Genomic DNA, 26,360 nt, shown 5'->3' with positions numbered 1-26,360 from the left:
TTTCGTCTTTAATAAAAAAAAATTACGAATATAGTTCTGGTGATTTTTATAACTTACAATTTTTTATATGAATATAGCCCTTGTGATTTCTATTACTTACAATTTTTTTTATGAATATAATCCTTATGATTTCTATAACTTACATAGATGGTCCCTAAGCCATATACACAACTTATTTGCCTTATTTGGTTATCTTTTTTATTTAACTACAAATTTTGTTTTAATTAAACAAAAAAGAAATAAAAACCACCCTCACCCCGTCGTTCATCTTCATCCCCTTTGTCTTCTTCCCTTTCATCTTCATCGCCTTCAAGAACAACCACCACCACCACCTCAGTACCTCTTCTTCATTGTCTTTGTCTTAATACATGAACAGAGCAAAGATTCATTGTTCAGTGTTTGAATCAGCACCAATGTCACCGATGTGATCTAGGTGATAGAGAAAGAAAAAAGACCATGAGTGTCGCTTTATGTCACTGATCCTCATTTGATTGCAGGTTTTTTATTCGATTTATGATGTGTGGTTTTTAGGGAGCATTCCTTGTGATTTCTAGGGTGCGATTTCGGACTTGACAAATCCAACTCACACATTCATGATATCATATTTGATTTCCAGAATTTAATTATTGTAAAAAATATAAATTGTTTTTGCTAAATTGTATAATTTGTCATATATGATATCATATTTGATTTCCAGAATTTAAGAATCGTTATCTAAGAAGTTATATAACGTACCAACTACGTAACTTATCGATTATTATGGAAACTGTTGGTTTCACGTTGGTTGAACCTGGAAAATGTTATAAAAGTAATTGTTATGCTGACCAAATTTCGTCACGACAAACAATAAAATATGAAAATATATTAACTCTTACGAATCTCAAATACTAAAAGACTTAAATCAATAATTATTCACAAAAATCAAAGAAATATAAGCGTTCTATGAACTTATAATGGAAGGTTTAAGATTAGGATGCCTAAACACATTGTTATGATTCAACGTACACGAGTTTCCTATAGAGCTATGTTTGCTTCTAAAAGCCATAGGAGCTAGGATTATTGCCTAAGCTATATGAGTTTTATTTATCACTACACTAAGATTGTATATCTTAGTAAAATTCTCTCTGTTATTATCGTTAATCCGTATGGAATGTGGAATGTTAAGTTTATATTAACGGTACTGATTTATACGAGTAGACATCCCGTCAATGGTTGCTAGTTACAACCATCGCCTGACGAGTCGAAAACAGACGTTGACATTTCTACCCTACTCAACTCATCATGCTGATAAAACGTGGTGTGGACTTTCAGCACATCCCTTGTCTTTTTGGTGCAGAGGTGTTCGCATAGTTTGGTTATGAGCTCATTATATACCTCGAAGTTTGTTTTGTTACCGTATATAATTGATATTGGATTTATATGAGGTTTTTGTTCACTTATACTAGTTGAAAGAAATTGTATGTAGTGAGATAGTTCGTGACTCAAAAGGATAAGTATCATTACACAAAATTAAGTCATATAACACTTAATTAACATCACGACACGATTGGTCAATATTTATTAAATTACATTTAATAAGTTATTTATATAAACCCTTTGTTTTTGTACCAAAACACTACGTTTATATGGAAGGAGTTTGCCCCACTGATTAAGTGTTAGTTCCCAAATTAAGTAAGATAACACTTAATTAATAATACGACACGATCATACAAAGTTTATAAACTCGAAACTTTTGAGTTTTAAACATAAACTATACAATTGTTTCTACGAAATTTCAAGAGTAAAGCTAGTTGTTTTATGTTTCACAAAGGGTGACATGTCTTATTTTTAGATAATTCAAAACCATTATATAAAAATGCATTTTGGTCATGAAAACCATAAAATCCGATATAAATCTGACTTGCTTATATGTATTTTGCCAAATTGTGTACTTTTGGATTTGAATAAACGATATTTCTAATGAGTCCAAATACACTTTTATAACTCATTTTATTTTATAGTTTTTGGAAAGTACACTTTTATAAAAACTGATCATCCCGAAAAAATTTATAAAAAACACTTTTGGTTATAAAAGCACTTTGTGTCAAAACTTGTACAACTCACCAACAAATTTTGCTAACGTATCTTAATGCATGTATTCTCAGGTTTATTGGCAGGTTAGAAGAGTTCACATATAAAACTTTTCGTTATTATAGTATACCCCTGTAAACGTCAAATTGTTAGGCGTGTATTGCGATTTAGCAATAGCCATCAACAATGTAATTTCTATTTTGATAATAATAGAAGATTATATTTGTATTGTTCAATGTATGTTCAATAAATATAATCACTAGTTTACGTCATGCGTCTCCACATTTCCGTCGGTGGTCGGGGGTGTGACATTGATCTACATGGAATCCATACTTCCACCCTAAATCCTTTTATAAACCTTAACATTCGAATTAATATTTATTGTCTGGTGGAGATGGTTGATTTAATCCAAGAGATAAGTATGAAGTTTTTAGCAAACTATATAAGTTTGAAGGCAATGATTTCAGACGTTGGCAAAAGAAGATGCATTTCATGTTGACCATGCTGAAAGCGGCATATGTGTCAAGTACTCCTAGGAAGGAGGTGGTTGAAATGAGACATTAGAAGATAACATGAAGAGAAGCAAGTGGGACAATGATAACTACATATGCAAAGGTTATATTTTGAATGGTATGTCTGATTCCTTATTTGATATCCACGGTGATGCTAAAAGTATGAATGAATTCTGGTACACCCTTGAATCAAAGTACATCATTGAGGATGCTTCTAGGAAGAAGTTCCTAGTTAGTGACTTTAATAACTATAACATTGTTGATTCAAGGTCTGGAATTGAACAATAGAATGAACTCCTTCGCATTTTGGATCAATTCAAACTACACAAAATGAATATGGATGAATCCATTAATGTGTCAAGTGTGATTGACAAACCCTCATCATCGTGGAAAGACTTCAAACATAACTTCAAATATTAAAAGGATGAATTGTCAATGGTTCAACTTGGTGGTCATTTTTGCATTGAAGAATCCCTTTATGCATAAGAGAATGACAAAAACATAGGGGAAACTGAGCTTGGAATCCCTTTGTGCATATGGTTGAAGACAAAACAAGGAACCTAAAAAACAATGGACATGAAAAAAAAAACATAAGAATAATTATGTCCCAAATAACTCCAACAAAAAGAAAAAGGAATTGATTTGTTGGAGGTGTTTCAAGTTTGGACATTGCAAACGCGATTGTTGTGTGAATCTAGGCAAAAATGGTGTCAATGTAAGTGGAAATGGGTCCAAGGACCATGTTAAAAGGAGGTTAGTATTTGAATAACTTTTAAAATTATAAACAAAGTTATGTTTGTTATGTTTTCACTAATTCTTAACTCATTATATGTATAGGATGATGATGTTGCTTGGTGGGTCAACTCCTGAGTAACAAACCCTTTCCGCAAGGATAACGGTTGTTTAAAAAATCAACACCACTCAAAGATGGATTGGTGTTAAATATGAAATACAAACATTTTTAACTTATTTTTGGTATCGGTGTTGTTTTTCTTGAGTTTACTTTTGGAAAGATTGTTAGAATTTTTGATGTTTAGTTTGTTCTTAACATTCGAGAGAATCTTGTTAGTGGTAATTGTTTGAATTCTGATGGTTTAGACAAGTATATATGATAGGTGCATTTTATGCACCTATTTTGCTTGTTTATTTCCATCTTTTTATAGCATTCTACTTTATAATTCTTGCATTTAGTTGATTATTAGGGCAATTGCATATTTCATTAAGAATGCATGGTACTTCACTATTTTTGATTTATTTTGCAGGAATTATGGAGCATGGAACGTGGAGCTTGGATGCATGGATGCATGGAGCTTGGATTCTTGGAGCTTTGGAGCATGCAGAGAAGATGAACCGGTCATTCCATGGAGGAAAGCATGAAGACATAACCCGAGTCATTGTTGCATTAGCATCATAGCAAAGGATTACGTTTGAAATGCGGTTCTTGTCAATTTGACACGGGTCGTGTTTGTCCTTTATCATCTCATATTTGAGCAACATGACGCGTGGCGAAGCTAGACTGAAGATGGAGCCAACAGTGAAGATGTATTTGAATTTTAGCAAAAAGCATGGGTCATGCCAAAAACACATGGTCATGACAAATGGCCATGCCAAAAACACATGGGCAAAAGGCATGGCCATGCTAAAAACGCATGGCCTCATGGTATGCACGTGAACTTTAACTAAAAGAGCAGAAGAACGTCATTTGAAGAGAGAACGGTTTTGGGAGCAGTTTGTGCGATCTTAGGTGATTTTGGGGAGAATTCTTGGAGCTTTTGAGAATACCTAATCATTGCAAACACTTTGATTTCATTTTTTGTAAGGATTAAACATTCCAATTCCATATTTATTCTTGTTTGATTTGTTCTTATCCATGTGTGGTTAAGAAACCCTAGTTTCTAGTTCTTGTTCAAAACATGTTGATTGCTTGACTTGAAGCATATGATTTGATGTTTGATTTGTGATTTTATTCTAGTGATTATGTTTTTGTTTAAATTAGAATCCTTGAATTTGATTTGTGTTTAATTGGCCACTTTCATGAATTGAATTCTTGTGCAGTTAATTAACTTTTAGGGCACCTAATCATTCTATTAAGTTAATTATATACATTATGATGATTTAAGAAATACTTGTTATATGAAGTGGATATTTATAAAATATATAGCCAAATATCTTTAATTGTTTACAAAATATGCAACTTACAAATATATATATATATATATATATATGTAGATGTATACGATTTTATAAATATTATGCTATTTCTATCGTCAAAATCCACAACAACCGAATTTGATTTCTAAAATATACATGGAATGAAGTGCTAACACTCGAAACCATGTCAAAATCAATAATTTAGAGTTTCATGTTTAAGAATAAGTCTCTTAGTTCAAAATTAGATTAATTCCTGAGCAATTAAGTATAATACAACTTAAATTGCTTAATAAAATACTTAAATATTGCACAATAGGTCTAGTTATAATAACGATCATGATGATTGACTGATAGTTCTTGACCTTTTTCACCAATTGTTACAGGTAACATTACACAATCTAAAGAAGTGGCCGGAGGTTTAAGAAATGCACCCACCACAAGAAGATCTTGATCTAGTAAGGGACGATAATTATAGAAATCTAGTTCTAGATGCTTCGTTTGATACCTATAATCATGATACTTATTTCCTAATTTTCTGATTTTGTTCTTCATTTGATATAAGGTTTAAGTCTACACCTGATCTATACACAAGCGAGTAATTGTTCTCATCCTTGGAGGCGAACGACGTCACTGTCACTCCCCACGACATCCCCGACCAATCATGTGCTTCTGGGTCCGACGGAAACCGTATCACCTCCGGAAAATTTAGTTCCATCCAAGTGAGAAGTGGCGGTGAAAATGAAGGGGATCAATGGTATTTATTGTTTATGATCGACGATTTGGGGATGGATTATGGCAGTCGACGCGGGAAGGAATCAAAATATGGGCGTTAGGTAGATAGGAAACGGGAAGAAATAAGTGGGGGTGGGGATAGGTAGGTTTTTTGTAATAATTAAATTTAGAACTAGAACAAGATAACAAAAGTTAAGAAAGGATAAATAAGTCATTTCATGTAGCTCATAGACCATTTGTATAAGTTTTAGAAACCACATGGACTATTAATGCAAGTTTAAAAAACATAAGGACCATTCATATCAAAAACAAGTAATAGGAACTAAAGTTGTGGCTTTTGGTAAACTAACATGGACCATTATATAAATTGTCTAGTTTTTTTATTTAATTTGGTTGATAACAAACCTCTATAATGGTTAGTTTTATGACATAAAATCATCTTATCATACATGTCATTAGGTTTGATCTTTACATAAATGACAAATCTAATGACTTGTTTAATTTTAATAGTTTTCATATAAATTTAACTAATCTATACTAATATATCTAAAATATTTTATAAAACTCCTCATGTAAATAGTCATTTTTAAGTTATCCCTTACAACCCTAATTATTATATCCTAGTATATCCAAAATGGTTAATTTTATTTGAATAGTATGTATCATTTGCTTCTGGTTGTATGGACTCATACTACATTCCACACATATACGTAGTTGTTCAAAGAATTGCCCTAAAGTTTAAAAGTTGCCCCTTACAACCCTACTATACAATTTATTTATCATACATGTACGTGTCTACACACACCCATATCACTAAACTTCTTAGACTTACTATTCCCCAACACTCTCATGTCGAACAAAGTTACCACTAATATTGACAAAGTCGCCTCGTGAATGCATAATCATACGTAATCGAGAAGGAGGCAGACATTCGAATAAATGACCCTACCCTAAGACAACAACCAAATAAGGAACGTATAATAAGGCAAAACAATAATTCTAAAGTTATATTATTCTAATTGCGTACAGCCCTATTACATTCACTTAACCACCCACCAATATTAACATAGACTCCAAGTAGCACATAACAATCACATAGTGGCAATTAAGGCATATCTCCTGAACATGCAATCTTAGAGAAGGTCATTAACCTATATTCTAGCATGCATATCTATAATTTGCATAAATTGTTGGAGAATGGTGCCCATAACCACAACAAGTCGACAATATTACTATATGTAACAGTATCCTTTTAGGTTAAATACAAGATCAAATATGAGTAGAACTAAAAAATAGAATTAATTATATGGACTGGTTTGTTAATCAATTAATAGATTAATTAATTAAATGAATCTAGAGATTCTGGCATGTTCGAGATAAAGGATTTAAGTATCACGATAATTACCAAAGTTAGAGATAATTATTCTAAGCCATGATATTTATCTGTTAGGGTTTGAATCCTTCCCCAATAAATAGAAAGGCCTAACACCGGATTAAAAAGTTGGAAAATCAGTCAAGTCCCAAAGAAATCCGGAGGTGCTCTAAAATCTCATAAAAAACCTAGAAGTCGATTACCAAAACACGAAGAAGGAGTCTACGTGTCGTGAATAGTCAATTCCATATTTAGATTGCTTCGATTCGTGGTGTGCTTTCAGATAGGTGATTCCATTTGTTGTTTGTATCTTGGTGCGATCACAAGAAAAGGATTCTACGTTGGATCCTCCAAGTTCAAATAACTGACGAAATCAAAGAAACCAAAGAATTCAAGTGTATGTTTTCTTTATATATTGTTTTCGTTTTATGTACTAGTTACCTAGATTTAGTGGGCAGAGGTCCTTATAATGGTTATGTTTTATGTTGCTACCGTTGTCCCTTTCGTTATCAAAACCAACATGTTCACATCTATGACACTTAGGATTTCTAGTTTTTGTGTTAACTGAGTTTTCATGATTCAGATTCGATATGGTTTTCTATTTTTAAACAGTTTTAAGTGTTTTAAAAATTGCTAAAAAGCATTACATAATTTTAGCTGATTAATAATTTTTACATATTTGTTATGCTTAAAATCCATATATTTTGAGTATTAATTGCTACGTGACACAGTAAGTTGAACTTATGAACAATGATACCAACAGTTTGAAAATAAAAAGATACCGGTATATCCGAATTGTCATTTTGCCAATTAATAACTATATATCATATACATGGTTTTTAATTTATATTGTTAATGATAATGGAAGTATTTTTAGCTGATTGTAAGATTATATTTTATAAGTATAAAAAATGAAAGGGTAATGATGCCAAAATAATATGTGGAAATGTAAGTAGGGCATGTTTTGACCTTGTAACCTCTTGTTTATTACCTAAGCACTTTAACCACTACACTCTGACTCTACTTTTGTCTTTAACCCATGGAACACCTATATATATATATACACACACACACACACCCCCTAAAGTTTATAGATGAATGCTAACAAAAAATTAATCTTTTTACACTTATACGGAAAAATGAAGTAGTTGCACGGGACCTCCCGGGACACTCATAAGTTTGCCCCTGTTACATGACAATTGAAGAAATTGGTGAGGGAGCAGAGTTACCCAAATCCCAATCCACCCAATGCGAACATTAACCCTAGATTCATAAAGAGGCAAAAAAGGTTGAAATATTATTGCATAGCTTAAAGAGGACCACATCTTGCATTCCATTTACCACATTGGATCCATAAAATTATCCTAAACAACCTTTAGACCTAGAGTTTTCCAAACTCCATAGAAAACATGACAAAAAGGGACCAAATACATAAAACACATAGATCTAGAAGCTAAATTCATAAAGATAGGAATTTTATGACTTACATAGCTTAGTGAGGTGTCTAGAAGGTTGAAACTTCACCAGATCTAGCTTCTATTGGCACCAAAGGACTTGCTTCTTCTCCAAGAATCACTAAATGCACTAAAAACACAATGATGTAAATAGATTAGGCTATTATTTATTTGCGCATGGTTTTGGAGGATGGAGGTTGGAAATAAGAGCAAAATGTAAAAATTAATGTCTTTAAATAAGGCCAAACCCCAAGACCTAGGGTTTAGGATGATTGCGGCTACGTGTCGCGCCCAACTAAAGATGCATCACGCTCAAACCAAAACACATTTCTCTTAAATCTTAAAAATAATTATCTTGGTAAATAAACATAGCAATAAACAAGCATTAGAAAAAAAAAACTTCACATACGAAGAGTGATCGTGGGCTACAAAAGTTTTACATTTTATTTGAGAATTCAGGCAATGGTAAGGGATTATACATCCCCAATGAGTAGTTTTTGCTTTCTTTGAAATCTGAAAAAATAATAAGGGTAATTTTCCTTACGGGTGTGTTGTGACCTGATTTCCCCCTCATCAAATCCAATCTCATAACCATAATATTTAGAGAAACAATGGAATGTTTCCATCGGGTTTCCATGTGGAAGTATATTTCCATTGTCAACCAATATCATTGATTTTGTCTGATCAGTTGTTGATTCACCACTTTCAAATATTAGATCATCATCAACAACTATCTTACCTTTCTACATGACATCACCCTTGTTTAAAACCCCATTGTAAGAAGGAAATTGATTAAATATCATAGCCATAGGTAATAAATTACAAAACTGGTTACATCCAATACCGAAGACCCATTGTCACCAATTATCTTCATAACTATTTTAATCCAAAACATTGAAAAATCAGACAAATTTTATTAATATGTATCCTAGACTTCGAAGTAATTACTATAATCAACCAAAAATATTTTAAAATAATGATTATGCGAACTATTTTTAATAATTTAATGCTAAATGTGCTATCAATACACAAATTTTCTCAAAAGGGAACAAGAATGGCAAAAGAAACACCTAACTTTTCGATCTACAACGAGGGTGTTTGGGATAACTTTTAAAGTGACTTTTAACTTTTATCTTTTTCTAAAAATCAAAAAGATGTTTTGTAATTCTGACTTTTTCAATTTTTTCAATAAAATAAATGACATTTTTTGAAAAGTAGAAAATCATAACTTTTCCATCTTTCACAAAAAAGAATTTTTTAGTTTTCAAAACTACACCAAACACCCTCAACGTCCGGATGTTCCGTATTTTGGAATACACTTTTACACTGTGAAATATACGATAGTAGACTGTAGATGTCATTTCTCGTCAGTCAACCCAAACAAACTTTAATACTCCGAAATGAACAAGATGATTATTTTACAAATTCTGACAAAAAAAATTATTAATATTTTCATTTATATGGGTTAGTTTCCTCAAAATGAATGGTTGAATTAGGCATAAGTTAACCATGAGGGTGGAAACGGGGCTAATTACAGTAATTAAACTCCAGTGAATTTTGGGAACATATGGAACCCGAACCGGCCGCTGCTTTCGCCGGCGACACCACCTATTCATGGCCGGTGAAAGGCGTTGCTGTCTACGGAGCCGCGATAACAGCCGCGATGGCCGTCGGTTACGCCGCGCTCTATGTTCGGTCACCTGCTAAATTCAGAAGCAAAGTGGTGGGGATAATACCTGCTCGCTACGCATCATCCAGATTCCAAGGCAAGCCTCTCGTTCCAATCCTCGGAAAACCCATGATTCAGGTTTTTATTGTTACTAGGGTTTCTTCCCACATCATGTAACACACACATACGTACACACAAATTAATATATCAACAACTCTCGAATTGTGTTTACTTCAATTGAGAATTACCCGAAGCCTGCGTTGATGATTGTTTACACTTTCAAGGCTTACTTTATGTTATAAATATGAAGATCATTTTTCCTAACTGTTCCTTTGGGTTTAATTGATTATTCAGAGGACTTGGGAAAGAGCGAAACTTGCTACCACATTGAGCCGATTAGGTTTGTTTCTTTCTAGGGTTTTGTTAAATACACTTCGTTGATTTTTAGCTGATATACTTTTAGGGTTTAGCATGTACTGTATTTTTTTGACTTTTAACTTGTATTTTGTATTTTGCTGAAACTTTTCAAAGAACTAGACATGTTGGAAAAAAGAGTAACCTAAGTTAGACAAATTGAAAAATAGGTTCTTACTTTATGACCTTATCGCCATCCCTTGCACAAATTATTTGTCAAAATGGATCTTTTAAAAAAGTTATCATCTACAATACAACAATTATATTCTTTTCCTAAAAAGTTATGCATATATAAGCTATCTTCTTTTTAAGCTAGAAAAGCAACCTCAAAAACCACCAAAAGACAATTATACCCAACTTTTCCAATGAAAAAGATAGAACAAGAAATCTTTAAACATCCACTATCAAAACCGAGCTTCAATCAATTGAATATTTAATTCAAGTGATTATGAGTATTTAGAATTAAAATGAATATATTTGTAGAAACAAATCAACAAACAATGATAACAGTAAGAAAAATAATTATCGAGATAAATGTAAAATTACTAAACTGTCCCTATCTTTAATCTATATTGCAGTGGTGGCTACAGACGATGAGAGGATTGCAGATTGCTGTCATGGATTTGGAGCAGATGTCATAATGACATCTCAATCTTGTCAAAATGGTAAAGGTTAAATAGCATTGATTTGTTTAATATAGCATCATATTCTCATTTCTTTCTAATTACATCATTATACTTTGAATAATGAATAATCCACCGAATTATAATTATGATTTACATTGCTATTTCTTGCATCAAATTTACAGGAACCGAACGTTGCAATGAGGCACTCCTAAAGCTTAAAAAGAAATATGATGTTGTTGTAAATATTCAAGGAGATGAGCCACTTAGTGATCCCGATATAATTGATGGAGTTGTCAAAGTTTTACAAGTATACCATAATTACACTTCTGTTTGGTATGATGGAATGGAATTGTAATTCTTCATTCCATTCCATGGTGGGAATGGAAATGGAATGCCTTTGCATTTTGTAGGCAACCCCTGATGCTGTATTTAGTACTGCAGTTACATCTTTGAAAGCAGAAGATGCATGTGATCCAAATCGAGTGAAATGTGTGGTGGATAATCGTGGCTATGCAATATATTTTTCAAGGGGACTTATTCCATTTAACAAGTGAGTTACCATAATTACCCTTTTGTTTTTTTTTTTTGGCACAAATTGTTTAACAGAATACTGGATACAGGTCAGGGAAGGTCAATCCACAGTTCCCTTATCTACTTCATCTTGGAATCCAGGTAAAGATTCAATATTTTGGGATTTTTTTTTTTCTTTCAAAAATTGTGTAATTAGTGGTTGAAAATTTTGAATCATCATATTTCACTTTTTCATTGGATCGTTATTGTGAAAATGCTAATTTGGGTCCACAAGAATCAAGATTCCATTATTTGTACTTATCAAAGGGTATTTTGGGTATTCGTGATATAGACATATAAGGTAGCAATTGTCTTTAGGATTTTGGAAAGATTATGTATAAATAAAAGTAAATTTATAATTCCATTAACGACTTGATTGGCCATTTGGTAAACAGAGTTATGATGCAAAGTTCTTAAAGATATATCCTGAGCTTCCTCCTACTCCATTGCAAGTAGAAGAAGATCTTGAACAACTCAAAGTCCTTGAAAATGGTTACAAGATTAAGGTACCATTTTGTCAAAAATACCCTTTTCATTTGACTATATAGCCAAATATCATCTTATAAGTTTATCTATTTATTTGCTTTACACCATTTGATATATTATCAACCGTTTTAGTATATAACAAAGCCTACCATTTTTTAATTTTAAATGGGAAGTTTGTTACATTAAATGATAACAAAAGTATGTTGTTTATTCAAATGGGACCCACAAAAGGGAAGGATAATGATCGTTTGATTTCGCAGGTGATCAAGGTTGATCATGATGCTCATGGCGTTGACACTCTTGAAGACGTTATAAAAATCGAATCTTTGATGCGCGAAAGAAACTTGTAGCTTTTAGGGTTAAATGCAAGAAATAAATACATACTTTTCTTGATTTGATTATTGTAGCATCTAATTTACATTTCTTTTTATTACAACATTATATTTTGAAAAATATATTCAATTTTTGTATTGACGTCCAAATACAAATCAATTTTCACTGCTATAATTGGATAAAAATTTCAAAATATGATGTTTAAATAAGAAAAAGAAGTCAAACATATAAAACTTTGATTCTATAAAACCACTATAATTTGGAATTTTTTCGGTCTAACAATTTGAAGAAAGATTTCTTTTCCATTTAACCATTGAAAGTTTGAATAGAAAAAATATGTATCTTTAAGACTTTAACCTAAAAAATAATCTCCCATTTGCTTTTTGCAACTCATTAATCCAAACAATAGATAACTTTCATTTAGTAAGATAACTCTTCTCAATAACATAGTGATATACAAAATCGTCTTACATGGAAAACGAGTGATGTTATATCCTTTAAACATCCTTCAAACATATAAAAAGATTCTTAGAATAATATAACTAAGATATAACTAAGCTTTAAAAGCAACAAGATTAAGAACATTGTTAAGGGAGAAAAGAAGAAGTAAAAAGTAAAATATAACTGCAACAAATCCTGCGATTAGAGACGCTGAAACATGGTGACAAAATTTAGGAACTTGGCCGCATATTGGAAGCCAACCGGCATGCGAATTCCCTTGTTTCCCCAATTGGCCTACTCCGACCGCCGCCGAGAAACTTGATATCAGAAATGACGTTACAATCTGTATGATGAAACAAAATTTATTAAGCTTCTACACAATATATACATTGAACATAAGTGTATTCGATATTTTTTTATAATATATATATATATATATATATATATATATATATATATATATAATATATAATATATAATATATATATTTTTATAATATATATATATATATATATATATATATATATATATATATATATATATATATATATATTTTCTTACTTGATGAGTTATTTATATTGAATTTTATAAAAAGTATTATAGTTTGTTTTTCTTTTTAATTAACCAACGAAAAGAATTTTTCTAGTTAAAATATCTTTAAAAAAATCTAGACTATAATGGTTCGTAAACAATCAAAGTTTTAGATAGTGGTTTTTCATTAAAAAAAATCAAAATCTTAGTTGTAAAATTAAAAAAAAATATTCATTTGTTGGTTAAAATAAGAAAAATCTCAAACTGTAGCGGCTTTTAATAAAACTTGGCTAATTGTTTAAGATTTTTTCCATTGGTTTTGACTATATGTATCGGGAAATCAAACCAATATCTTGTTCATGATTTCATGGATTTTGAATTCACCAAGTTCATATAGTTGATTGTTATCTTTGTTGATTTGAAAAACTAAAAACTGAAAGCGGATATGGTTGAACATAAAAATGAAATAAAATCGGTTTTGGGGACTATGAACTCAAAATTTTTGGCTTATTTTATGTTTTAGGAAAGCCTAGTCAAACTATGCCAATCCCCAAATTTTATGCATTGTTGTTAAGTAACGTGAAAACATGAATTGAGAAAATCTTGAGATACCACATCGAGAACAAGAACCGGACGCCATGACTTCTTGGGAGGAATGAAAAGTGTTGCCAAACTATAAACTGTTGTGATAATGCAAACGATCACAAAATACCTACACGAAACATTTTTGTATCGACATTATATTACGCCCATCAAAAACACATGTAAAGCCATATAAAAATTTACTAGTTCATTAAACCATACATAAGTGTAATTTGAATACATGGCCTTTTAAATTACTCTAAGCAATAGTGATGTGAAAAAAAAAAAAAAAAAAAAAAACCCGACCAAACAAACCTTCCGTGTCGAACACGTCCCTGATTTTTTAAATTTTTATAAAAGCAATACTTTAGGTTGGTTTGTTTATATATAACTTCAGGGTCGGTTGTTTATTTATATAAATTTAACTTATTAACTTTATCGGAAAACTTTTCTTACTCCCCATGCAAAAGGAATGAAATTGCACCAACTACTAGAGCATGAAATATATGTGTTTCGTTAAATCAAATTGTTTAGATTCAACATATACAATACATTTTGACAAAATTGTTAATCAAAAAAAAAAAAAAAAAACGTTTCGATTGAATCCAAAACTGTTAAGCAGGTTCTAACCCAACTCAAATGGCTTGCCTTCCAACAACCTACTCTAATCTTTAACATTCATATCATCTTTAACAATACTAGTTAAAATATATCATAATGCATATTCAAACAAAGATTTACAAGATCACATTTTTCTGAATACCCAGAAGAAAAAGATTACGAGAGAGGGTTTGATTTGACTTACTTGAGAGTGGGTGAGTTGTTATACTTGGCTTGAAAGGTCATACCCAAGACTTTGGCCGAGTCATGGCTTGTGAGCATAAGAAGAGTGGCTACAAAAGTTGAAGCCATAGCTATGACCCTTAGCACAATAATAGGTATCCATTGAGACTTGTTCATGGAGATCAATTTCACAAAGTTAAATCAAGAAAAATGATAGGGAGAGAGTAGAGAGAAAGTTGGAAGTTGACAAAAATATATAAAAAGATGCATACATGCTTAATGTTCTTTATAATAAGGTTTGGGTATCCCATTTTCCAAAGTACAAACTGTTAATTACAGAACAACATACAAGTTTGAATGCATTATGTACAAGTTACTATAACATATTGTTTTGGATTTAAAAGTTATTGGCATGGAAAAGATGAAATCTCCTGATATTATGAGTGGAATAAGGTAGTTGACATGTTAGGCAAGGTTGGTACATGTGGTGTTCTTTGGTGACCTAATAACTTATTTAGTGCACACATTTCATCATTGAACATGCTACTATGTGTTTCTTACTATAAAATCTGTTTATTAAACGTACTTTTGATATTTTAATAAACAAAACTTAAATATGAGTTTTAAACTTATCAATCTTTAAATCATTACAAATAAATAAATATGTGCGTGTATGTGTACGTGGTTTTCTTTAATGGTAATCTTATGGTTCTCGCAGTTTATTTATTTTGTACTAGATTATTTTATATTCGTACGTATCATGAAGTTCTAACGATTTTCAAATATGGTTATGTGTATAATTTTATGTCACCATCATAGTATGTCGTGATGATATCTAAAAGAAACAAAATATTATGGGCTTCATTAAATGAGGAAAGTATCAAAAGGATAGTTGCACTCTGTTAAACTGTTTGGTAAATTTCACTTTCTTGTTCTATGTAAAATAACAAGCAACACAAAAAAAACTATAAGTTATTTACAATAGTGGATCTAAATGATGATGCTATTTATATTGGGAAATGAACTAAACTACCAATATTGTACGTTAATATAAAAAAATGTTTTTTTAAATAACCATGAAGTCCAGAATAGGTTATTTCGGATCCTTTCGGACATCATAAAAAATAATTTTCTAACAAAAAAGTAGATTTCAGACTGATATTCGGATTCCCGTCTGAAATATCGAACTTCGGACTGGATTTTGGATTTTGTTGGAAGAAAATAAAAACTTTGAAATTTCAAGAACAAGTCCTAAATCAGACAAATAATTCCAAAATTTCGAAAAAATACTTTGTTTTTGAATAAAATCGTATAAAAAGTTAAAGAAACATAAAAAATGATAATTATAACAATACAAAGGGCTTAAAAATAGACGGATTGAAAAATAGTGATATTCGATGCTTAGTGATGCAACATCTAGTCTCGAAAGTGCCAATCAAAATTAGAATGTGCCTTTGGAATCTGTTTTCACCAGTGGCGAATCTAGGATTCAAACTCACGTGTGTCCCATATAAATGAAATAATAAAATTAACGGGTCAAAAAAATTGATTATCGGGTCGGTTTATTAATAATATCACTCATATTATTAAGGAAATCGTTTTTTTCAACTTCATTATTTCATTGTGAGTTATCATGATTATTTCATTGTGAGTTACAATATGTCTAGAATAATACAATAAACAATTACCAATCTAAATAATTAATCAAAACAACAACATCTAATGTTATAAATGTATAGGTATATAAACAAATGTATATGCATATGAAATCATTTGAGCAGGCTGGTAGGCTTATTGTTCTAATTGTTTATTATAGCAAACACATAGAGTATATAGACTATGAATTTTTAAGTTTATATATACAATAATTTACAGTAGGATATAGTCCTACACCCATTTTATAGCTTTACACACATAACCAGTTAACCACAAAGTAATAAAACAAGACATAAAAGAGAGAAAAAGTTTTACCCAAAAGTATATGGAATGCACGAAAAGCAACACACACGTTGTAGCACCGATGGCTGGTGTTCTTCGGTCCGGTTGGATGACGGGCTAGTGGCATAGATGGTATCGATGCAAGTGGAGGCAAGGAGGTAAGGATTTGGGACTTGGGTGACGACCATAAATCAAGAACTTTGACACCAAGAATTGTTTAAGATAGGTTGCGACCGACGAAAAACAGAGACAACCAAAACTAGGATCGTCAACAACACTAAAGAATCGTATGCGGGCGGTGGCAATTCGAAGTTGAGTAGACGAAGGCAGCTTGGTAGCGTCCGATCTATAAAAACCGTAATTATCTTTAGGGTTTTTTTGCTATTATTATATTTTTGAAAAATATTTGTTACTTAACGAATTACGAACTCCTAGATTTTTGCTCTAACGTTTTTTTATAAGGTCTAGAGATTAAAAATAGTTTATGTTTAACAAATATAAAAGATCAAAATTGTTTGTTATCTTTCCTTTTCTCCAAAGGTGTCCACTTTGGTTTGTCAAAGGGTGTCCTATAAAATTTATGATATATTTAGTCAATAAAATTTCAAACTTAAGGGTGTCCATGGACACCCTTTATGTGCATGTAGACTCACCTCTGGTTTTCACACACAAAAAAAGAGACGACATCACTCGCTTCTCGGGAGGAGGTCCCGATACGACGCTCCGACGGACAAGTCAATTGGTGATCGGACAGATGTATTAGGGTATTGAATGTGAAGGAGACGATCCCCGTACGTGAGGTGTGTCGTCACTTATATAGTTAGGGTTTTGGATCCCTGAAGTGGGATCGGCGAAACAGATTTGTTGGAGTGTAGGGGCGTACATTTGTCCAACTATCTTCAAACAGATCTTCTTGAAGACGATTAGTGCAGAAGGAATATTGGTAATGGCATGGACACCTTTTGATCTATTGTGACCCTTCGCCACCAACACGTGCTTGTTGAGGGATGACCTTCCGTTGTTGGATGGTTTGTTGACCATTAACTTGGTTCAGATGATAGCACACAACAAAACAATACGACTAGGTGAGGATCTGCCTAGCGACTAGACGATGATTCAAGTCTGACAGTTATTAGGGGTTCAACAGGCTTTTAGGAGCATCTAGTTAGCGGCCAATTGGCGTTGTCGGTATATTGTCTCAAAAAAGTTAAAAAAACTAATAATCTAAGTAGTGAAAAGTTTAAAAAGTCTTAAAGTTGACATTTCGGAAAAAAAATGATTATTTTTTAATAACATATATTTTTATTTTTCTTTAAAATTGAATAAATCAGTTTAGTTAATTTTCCTTTATAACTGGCTCTTAATATTGTTGGATAGTAAATTATGAAACCGCTAAAAACTAAAAGTATAATGGTTTATTTCGATTAAAATGTGATATAGAAATCTAAACATGTAATAGTGAGCTTTTATGATTAAAATCAAACTAGAAAAAACAAATTTATTGGGAGTAACCGGTAAAGATTTAAAACTTTTATTTTAAAACAAAAAACTAATAATCTAAAATCTATAAAAAATAGATATCGAGAGATTTTATACGTTTTTAGCATTTAATTTTTACGTATTATATCATTTACAACTTTTAAAAATCTTTAAGTTATTTTTGTCACACTTCAAATAAAAACCATAACTTACCACTACCAACAAGTTTTTGTTAATTATAGATAATATATGTTATCCTAATTTATACTCATAGCGGATGGTCAATTTACCTGATCCATTTTGACAAACACACAAATTACTTATTTTTATCAAATTGCCATATACTGGATATTAGTTCATTAGGCTTTTTAAATCTCAAGTTTAATATGTTAAATGTAATAAAAAAACAGTTCAACCAATTTAATGTACTAAACTTATCATCTATTATGCTACTATATTAAATTCCACTTAGACAACATATAATCGATTACGTAAAACAATAATTTAGTTGCATAACTACATTAATAGGTAGAAAAATGATACGGAAAGTTTTGTGCAACCTTTTTGTATGTATGAAATGGGCTTCTTGTAAAAATCAGGGCAAAATATAGTTACTTACACCTAATTTTACCTTTCTTTTTAATTTATATAGTTATTTGGATCATACATCAAGTATAAAGCATTATTTACCTGTACAGTACTACCTAATAATGCATGTCAAAAAATGAGCTTGTTTCTTCAATTCTCCTGTTGTAATGACGCATTTTGATCTTCCTAACCCAACTTTACAGCAGCAAAGCCCATTGGGCCTGACACTACAGCAGCTTCGGGCGTTTAGACTGTTTCTGTCTTTGGGTCTGGATCCGCTACTGGGCTATTTGGGCTATTTTCAAGACAGGGCCGTGAAGCCTAATGAAGGCCCGCCTTATTTGCCATAGAGTTCATTTAGTTGAGCGATGTACGAAATAGTCAGTAGTTCGGGGGTTAGATTTGTAATTTACTTCGAATTTTTTGAATATGAAATTACAAATCTACCCCTGAACACCGCCATTCTCTCAATAAAACTCATTTATAGCCAGCCGTCTACGCATTTGTCTCGCTCTCGACACTGCGACCTGCCGAGAGACCCTAAAACCCTCTCTGCTTCCCCGACCCATTGCTTTCCTTAAAAATCTGTGATCAATCATCTCGATTTTGATTGGGAAAAGGCTTTCTAAAAGATTTCGTTATGGATTTGGAAGAAGAGTATGATCAAGGATACAACGACGAGGAAGAAGATATAACCCAAGAGGATGCTTGGGCAGTTATCAGTTCTTACTTCGAAGAAAAGGGTCTTGTTCGTCAACAACTCGATTCATTTGATGAGTTTATTCAGAATACTATGCAGGAAATTGTGGACGAATCTGCAGATATCGAGATCCGACCCGAATCCCAGCACAATCCGGGTCACCAGCCTGATTTTGCCGAGGTTCGTTTTGGATTCTCTTTCTGTATATAGTTACAATTCCGCCGTAGGGTTAAGAGTTCGGTTTTGGAGCATAAGTTGTTTAAATTGGTTGTTTCAAATTGAAAACGGTAACCAAGCTTGGTATTCTCAATTCTAGGGTTTCAAGTATTGTTTTGTTTTCGGAGGGAAAAGTACTGTAGACCTCTTGAAATTGATTGGTTCACGAAACTATCTGAATGTAACTGGAAGTTGTTCGACTTGATGGAGCTCTAGAATCAGATAGTAATAGTCCCATAGTTGAATTATCAAAATGTAAGGATGCTTAGCAAGATTCTAGGGTTATCTGAGTAAAGACTTCTAAAATCTAATTTGAATTCAATTGAACTATTGTGAAACTAGTGGGAAAAAAGTACTTCTAAATGAATGGGATTCACATTCTATACTAAACAAAAATCCAGCAACTGAAGTATCAAAACATTGTGCATTTTCAAGGAAACTGCACTTTGAGTGAACAGAAAAGTGCATACATTCATGTGATGTATTTGAATATTTGATATATTCTTCTTTATTCACTTGCAGACAATCTATAAGATCAGCTTTGGTCAGATTTATCTGAGTAAGCCAATGATGACAGAGTCAGATGGTGAAACCGCCACATTGTTTCCAAAGGCAGCAAGGCTGAGGAATCTGACATATTCTGCACCATTGTATGTTGACGTATCAAAGAGGGCTATAAAGAAAGGGCATGATGGTGAAGAAGTTACAGAAACTCAAGATTTTGCTAAAGTCTTCATTGGAAAGGTATGGAACTTGCAAAATAAAATCTTACTAAACGAAAGTGCAAATGTTGAATCATGTAATAAATTTTTATGACACGTTTCAGGTTCCTATTATGCTCCGGTCAAGTTACTGTACATTATTTCAGAATTCAGAAAAGGATTTGACTGAACTTGGAGAGTGCCCATATGATCAAGGTGGATATTTCATCATCAATGGGAGTGAAAAGGTTCTAATTGCTCAAGAGAAAATGAGCACCAATCATGTGTATGTATTTAAGAAGAGGCAACCAAATAAATATGCTTATGTGGGAGAAGTTCGTTCAATGGCAGAATCTCAAAATAGGCCACCAAGTACCATGTTTGTTCGCATGCTTTCTCGGACTAGTGCCAAAGGGGTATGAATCTTTTACCATAAATATGAGAAACAGCAATGTACTTTCATTTATTTGTTTGTTATAGCATTCTAATTTCTTCTTTTCCTATTACAGCATGTACTTTAAAAAATCTATCCAGTATATAGCATTGTTGTCCTAATACAAACAATTTTCACTGCTATAACTTGATAGTTTTTTTCGAAGAGCAATGTTTTAGTAAGAAACAAACTTGAAGTAAGATGCTATAACAAACAAATAAATCAAAATATGTTGTTATTTCTGTTAAATTGACATCTTTTTTTTTTCAATTGCAGGGCTCCTCGGGTCAATATATTCGTGCTACTCTTCCATATATCCGAATTGAAATTCCTATCATTATAGTGTTTCGAGCACTGGGATTTGTTGCTGATAAAGATATATTAGAACACATTTGTTATGATTTTGCTGATACTCAAATGATGGAGTTGTTAAGACCATCACTAGAAGAAGCATTTGTAATACAAAATCAACAAGTAAGATCACTTGGAAGAAAATTCTTGCCTCTTGATTTCAAAATTAAATGGTTAATCTTGTATCTTTACTTGCTTTCTTCTATTGCAGGTGGCACTAGATTACATTGGGAAAAGAGGTGCCACTGTTGGTGTCACGAAAGAGAAGAGAATAAAGTATGCTTTTTGTTCATGGCATTTTAATAATTAATATCTTCCTTTTTGTTATCATATTATCTATGTTTACAATATTTGTTGATTAACAGGTATGCCCGTGATATTCTTCAAAAAGAAATGCTTCCTCATGTGGGTGTTGGAGAGTATTGTGAAACAAAGAAAGCATACTACTTTGGGTAATTCTTACTTTTTTCTATATGACATGCATTGTTTTTGGTATTTTTCTAGTTTTTATGTTGAAGCAACATGTTTTTACTTTCATCAGTTATATTATACACCGACTTTTGTTATGTGCTCTTGGTCGGAGGGCTGAGGATGATAGGGATCATTATGGAAACAAAAGGTTGGATCTTGCTGGCCCATTGCTTGGGGGGCTATTTAGAATGGTGAGGTTTTAATTTTTATTTTATTTTCTTGGATTATTCTATTGATATGTTACCTATGTATATGCATATAACAACTTGTCACCTCTCCTGTTAATGTAGCTCTTCCGGAAGTTAACCAGAGATGTAAGAGGATATGTTCAGAAGGTAATTTAATTAATTCTAAATTCAAGTCTCTGAAACTCATAATTTCGTGTTATTAGTTATTGAATCATCTTGTTCGATAATCTGCAGTGTGTAGACAATGGGAAAGATGTTAATCTGCAATTTGCAATTAAAGCAAAGACGATAACAAGTGGGCTTAAATATTCACTTGCTACTGGGAATTGGGGGCAAGCTAATGCAGCTGGAACTAGGGCTGGTGTTTCACAGGTTAGATTCTATGGTTTATATGTTACAATATTAGTTTTCTTTTGATAACTTTTCTTTTTCTTAATAAGAAAAAACTGGTAAGACAAATTTAAGTTTCTTTTTCTTACATATTTTTCATGAAATTTGCAGGTGTTGAATCGCTTGACATATGCATCTACATTGTCACATTTACGAAGACTCAACTCTCCCATAGGGCGTGAAGGTAATTTTTCTTTTTTGTTGTATTATTGTTTCTTGCTCTGTATTTCAATGGTGCATGATGCTCTTTTTATATTAGCTTGTCTTAAATCTAGTTGTTTTAATATATAAATAGGAAAATTGGCAAAACCAAGGCAGCTGCATAACTCACAATGGGGAATGATGTGTCCTGCAGAAACCCCTGAAGGGCAGGTTAGTAATTTACTCATGATCTGATCATCTGAATTCAAATGGTAACCTTATCTTATGTTTATGGTGGTTGCTGTAGGCTTGTGGACTGGTGAAGAATCTTGCATTGATGGTTTATATAACTGTGGGGTCGGCTGCATACCCGATTCTTGAATTTTTGGAAGAATGGGGTACAGAAAATTTTGAGGTAAACAATAAGATCATTTATCTTACTATAATTCCTTTCTTTATTTAATAAAAGCTAATGATTTACTTCAAAATCAGGAAATTTCTCCTGCTGTGATCCCTCAAGCTACAAAGATCTTTGTGAATGGTCTCTGGGTGGGAATCCATCGTGACCCAGACATGTTGGTGAGAACATTAAGGAGACTGAGAAGAAGAGTGAGTAAAATCTTTTAATTTTTTGTACTCTAAATCGACTTAAATGAAATTACTCTTTTGGTAAAATCTTTTTATGTGAATGAATTGTTAAAAATGTTCAGGTTGATGTGAACACGGAAGTTGGAGTTGTGCGAGATATTCGTTTAAAAGAACTTCGAATATATACAGATTATGGTCGTTGCAGTCGCCCGCTTTTCATTGTTGAAAAGCAAAGGCTTTTAATAAAAAAGAAAGATATCCAAAAGCTCCAACAAAGGGTATGTCTGTAAACTTTTGTAATTTTAAAAAAAGAATATGGTTTATTTTCTTAATAACATCTTATTTGTAATTATGGATTCACAGGAAACCCCAGAAGATGGTGGGTGGCATGATCTTGTATCAAATGGATTCATTGAGTATATTGATACAGAAGAGGAAGAGACTACTATGATTTCCATGACCATTAATGTGAGCAACAATACATGATATGAAGTTTGTTCTCTTTTTATGTTTAAGAAACATTTAAGAAAATAACTTGGGAAATGGATGTGATGTAGGATCTTGTAAGTGCAAGGGAAAATCCAGGTGAATCTTATTCAGACACTTACACACATTGTGAAATCCATCCGTCTTTAATCTTGGGTGTTTGTGCCTCAATTATACCATTTCCTGACCACAACCAGGTAAGTTTCTATTCTAAATTATTATTGTTGCATAATTATTATATTTATCTTGTGGGATCATTATAATTTATATTTTGTTTTATGTGTCAACAAACAGTCTCCACGTAATACGTATCAATCGGCCATGGGTAAGCAAGCTATGGGAATTTACGTCACCAACTTCCAGTTTCGTATGGTATGCAACATATGTATTCTTTTTCATCACTCTTAAATGCAAGAAATAGCAATGTACTTTCAAATTAGTATGTCCTGATAAGAAACAGATTAAATGTATGCTATAATACACAGATAAATGAAAGTATGTTGCTATACATTGTATTTAACTCTTTCACAAAACTCATATATATATATATATATATATATATATATATATATATATTTTTTTTTTTTCTTAATGTTTTTGTTGTGAATCTGTTTCGTTTTAGGATACATTGGCCTATGTGCTTTACTATCCCCAAAAACCTCTTGTTACTACACGAGCAATGGAGCACTTACACTTCCGACAGCTTCCAGCTGGCATTGTGCGTATTTTTCTATATCTTATGTATTTTTTATTTTCATATCTGAATACCATCCCTGACTTTCTATTTTCTCTTGTGTTAGAATGCAATTGTGGCAATTTCGTGTTATTCTGGATATAACCAAGAAGATTCCGTTATCATGAACCAGTCCTCAATAGACCGTGGCTTCTTCAGATCACTCTTTTTCCGTTCTTACAGGTTCTTTACTTGCTCAAAAGACATAAATACCCTCCATCCAATCCATAGCCTACAAAACTTGATGTAAATGTGTTTTTCACAGGGACGAAGAGAAGAAGATGGGGACACTTGTGAAGGAAGATTTCGGTCGTCCCGATAGAGCTAACACCATGGTAAAATACACCAAACAGTTGTGTTTTTCGTTTCTTTTCCAAAACAAATATTTTTAAATTTTTTTAAATACAGGGCATGCGACATGGTTCTTACGATAAATTGGATGATGATGGTCTTGCTCCTCCTGTGAGTAGTACTGTCTGTTTAGAGTTGATGGTTTAGGTTTTTTTTTTCATCTGGACTAAAAACACACACACGATTGTTATAATCATGTAGGGGACAAGAGTTGGTGGTGAGGACGTGATTATTGGGAAGACAACACCAATTGCTCAAGATGATGCTCAAGGGCAAGCCTCCAGATACACTCGTCGTGATCACAGTACAAGCTTACGTCATAGTGAAACCGGAATGGTTGATCAGGTACTGCCCGGCTGCCCGTGTTTTTGAAGTGTTGATTTGGTTGTTAAATTTGGTAATGGACTGCTGTAGGTGCTGTTGACAACAAATGCTGATGGGTTGAGGTTTGTGAAAGTGAGGGTGAGGTCAGTGAGGATCCCACAAATTGGAGATAAATTTAGCAGTAGACATGGTCAGAAGGGAACAGTTGGGATGACTTACACGCAAGAAGACATGCCATGGACTGTGGAGGGAATCACTCCTGACATTATTGTGAATCCTCATGCTATTCCTTCTCGTATGACAATCGGTCAACTCATTGAGTGTATCATGGGCAAAGTCGCTGCTCATATGGGGAAAGAAGGAGACGCCACTCCCTTCACCGATGTCACCGTAAGTATTTTCACAACTAATAGCAACCTACTTCCATTGATTTGTTGTAGAATGAAAAAAATGGCATTTTGGTTTGATGCTTGCAGGTGGATAACATCAGTAGAGCGCTTCACAAGTGCGGTTACCAAATGCGTGGGTTCGAGACAATGTACAACGGTCACACTGGCCGACGCCTAACTGCCATGATATTCCTGGGGCCCACTTACTACCAAAGACTTAAACATATGGTTGACGACAAGATCCATTCACGTGGACGCGGTCCCGTCCAGATCCTGACCCGACAGCCCGCAGAGGGCCGGTCACGTGACGGTGGGCTCCGGTTTGGTGAAATGGAGCGCGACTGCATGATTGCTCATGGTGCGGCCCATTTCCTTAAAGAACGGCTCTTTGACCAGAGTGATGCTTATCGGGTTCATGTCTGTGAGCGCTGTGGCTTGATTGCAATTGCTAATATCAAAAAGAGTTCCTTTGAGTGTAGAAGTTGCAAGAATAAAACTGATATAGTTCAGGTATGTGACTATCATCCCATCCCATCCCGTTAATTAACATATTTATTACTGTATTATTTTTTAATTATTTTATGGTATATGTAGGTGCATATTCCATATGCTTGCAAGTTGTTGTTCCAAGAGCTTATGTCTATGGCGATTGCACCTAGGATGCTTACCAAAGATGTGAAGCAAGCAAAAGATAGCAAGAAGAAAGGGGCTTGAGTTGAGATGATATGGTACACAACTTGTGATGTAATGATTTTTACGGGATTTTGAAAGGTTGAGCGGGAAGTCTAGTTAATGTATACTAATTTTCTTTACACTATTATATGGTGAACCTACTTTATATCGTACAATACGGAATTTGAGAATTTTTAAGCTGAATTGTCTCTACTTTGTTAAAAATGTTTTTGACAGTTTAATGGACCAGAGTTCTGTTGATATTATAAAGCAAAATAACAATATGTTTAGGTCTTGGTCTTGAAATAAGTCCACTTTTATAGTTTGAGATATTTTTCATGTAGTGAGGATAATGATGCCGAATTCCTTATCTATGTGTCAAAGAAGCTAGGCCTTTAATTAAATTAAATCACGAGGTAGCATGTAGATACTACTAATTAGAGAAAAGACTACTATTAGAACTGATTTAATCATCACACATTGTATTATTGTACA

At 32.8% G+C, this 26,360-nt stretch overlaps 3 protein-coding genes across 3 annotated transcripts; 2 read left to right on the top strand and 1 right to left on the bottom strand.

Annotated features, from left to right (window-relative positions):
- The first annotated feature begins 9,706 nt into the window (after positions 1-9,706).
- On the top strand, positions 9,707-12,530 carry LOC145003978 (3-deoxy-manno-octulosonate cytidylyltransferase, mitochondrial-like). Its single transcript, XM_078962884.1, has 8 exons — positions 9,707-10,098; positions 10,315-10,360; positions 10,953-11,039; positions 11,183-11,307; positions 11,411-11,550; positions 11,621-11,672; positions 11,966-12,076; positions 12,317-12,530. The coding sequence occupies exons 1-8, from the start codon at positions 9,859-9,861 to the stop codon at positions 12,404-12,406; spliced, it is 891 nt and encodes a 296-aa protein (XP_078819010.1). The 5' UTR covers positions 9,707-9,858; the 3' UTR covers positions 12,407-12,530.
- Positions 12,531-12,782: 252 nt separating this feature from the next.
- On the bottom strand, positions 12,783-14,967 carry LOC145005839 (CASP-like protein 1C1). Its single transcript, XM_078964956.1, has 3 exons — positions 14,749-14,967; positions 13,974-14,073; positions 12,783-13,173 (listed from the first exon to the last, which is right to left on the bottom strand). Exons 1-3 carry the CDS (start codon positions 14,901-14,903, stop codon positions 12,943-12,945), a joined length of 486 nt encoding a protein of 161 aa, XP_078821082.1. The 5' UTR covers positions 14,904-14,967; the 3' UTR covers positions 12,783-12,942.
- Positions 14,968-19,235: 4,268 nt separating this feature from the next.
- Positions 19,236-26,069, top strand: NRPB2 (DNA-directed RNA polymerase family protein). Its single transcript, XM_078965510.1, has 25 exons — positions 19,236-19,611; positions 20,170-20,391; positions 20,474-20,764; positions 21,058-21,255; positions 21,344-21,408; positions 21,498-21,584; positions 21,674-21,794; positions 21,894-21,938; positions 22,026-22,163; positions 22,293-22,365; positions 22,477-22,553; positions 22,630-22,737; positions 22,815-22,931; positions 23,033-23,188; positions 23,274-23,378; positions 23,468-23,593; positions 23,691-23,768; positions 24,019-24,114; positions 24,197-24,312; positions 24,395-24,464; positions 24,538-24,591; positions 24,682-24,825; positions 24,895-25,194; positions 25,281-25,703; positions 25,788-26,069. The coding sequence occupies exons 1-25, from the start codon at positions 19,372-19,374 to the stop codon at positions 25,905-25,907; spliced, it is 3,570 nt and encodes a 1,189-aa protein (XP_078821636.1). The 5' UTR covers positions 19,236-19,371; the 3' UTR covers positions 25,908-26,069.
- The last annotated feature ends 291 nt before the right edge of the window (positions 26,070-26,360 follow it).

The sequence above is a fragment of the Lactuca saligna genome, chromosome 7 (assembly GCF_052625555.1).
Source record: "Lactuca saligna cultivar CGN05327 chromosome 7, ASM5262555v1, whole genome shotgun sequence".
Classification (NCBI taxonomy): Eukaryota; Viridiplantae; Streptophyta; class Magnoliopsida; order Asterales; family Asteraceae; genus Lactuca; species Lactuca saligna.
This window is presented reverse-complemented; position numbering and strand designations above follow the sequence as displayed.

Bases quoted from the DNA above. Each gene is read 5' to 3' on its own strand.
- LOC145005839 (XM_078964956.1), bottom strand. From the start codon at position 14,903: ATGAACAAGTCTCAATGGATACCTATTATTGTGCTAAGGGTCATAGCT. The intron at 14,074-14,748 runs GTAAGTCAAATC...TGTTTCGTGTAG, and splicing joins AACAACTCACCCACTCTCAA to GTATTTTGTGATCGTTTGCA. The intron at 13,174-13,973 runs GTATCTCAAGAT...TTCATCATACAG, and splicing joins CGGTTCTTGTTCTCGATGTG to ATTGTAACGTCATTTCTGAT.
- LOC145003978 (XM_078962884.1), top strand. From the start codon at position 9,859: ATGGAACCCGAACCGGCCGCTGCTTTCGCCGGCGACACCACCTATTCA. The intron at 11,308-11,410 runs GTATACCATAAT...TGCATTTTGTAG, and splicing joins GAGTTGTCAAAGTTTTACAA to GCAACCCCTGATGCTGTATT. The intron at 11,673-11,965 runs GTAAAGATTCAA...TTTGGTAAACAG, and splicing joins TACTTCATCTTGGAATCCAG to AGTTATGATGCAAAGTTCTT.
- NRPB2 (XM_078965510.1), top strand. From the start codon at position 19,372: ATGGATTTGGAAGAAGAGTATGATCAAGGATACAACGACGAGGAAGAA. The intron at 23,189-23,273 runs GTATGTCTGTAA...ATGGATTCACAG, and splicing joins TCCAAAAGCTCCAACAAAGG to GAAACCCCAGAAGATGGTGG. The intron at 25,704-25,787 runs GTATGTGACTAT...TGGTATATGTAG, and splicing joins ATAAAACTGATATAGTTCAG to GTGCATATTCCATATGCTTG.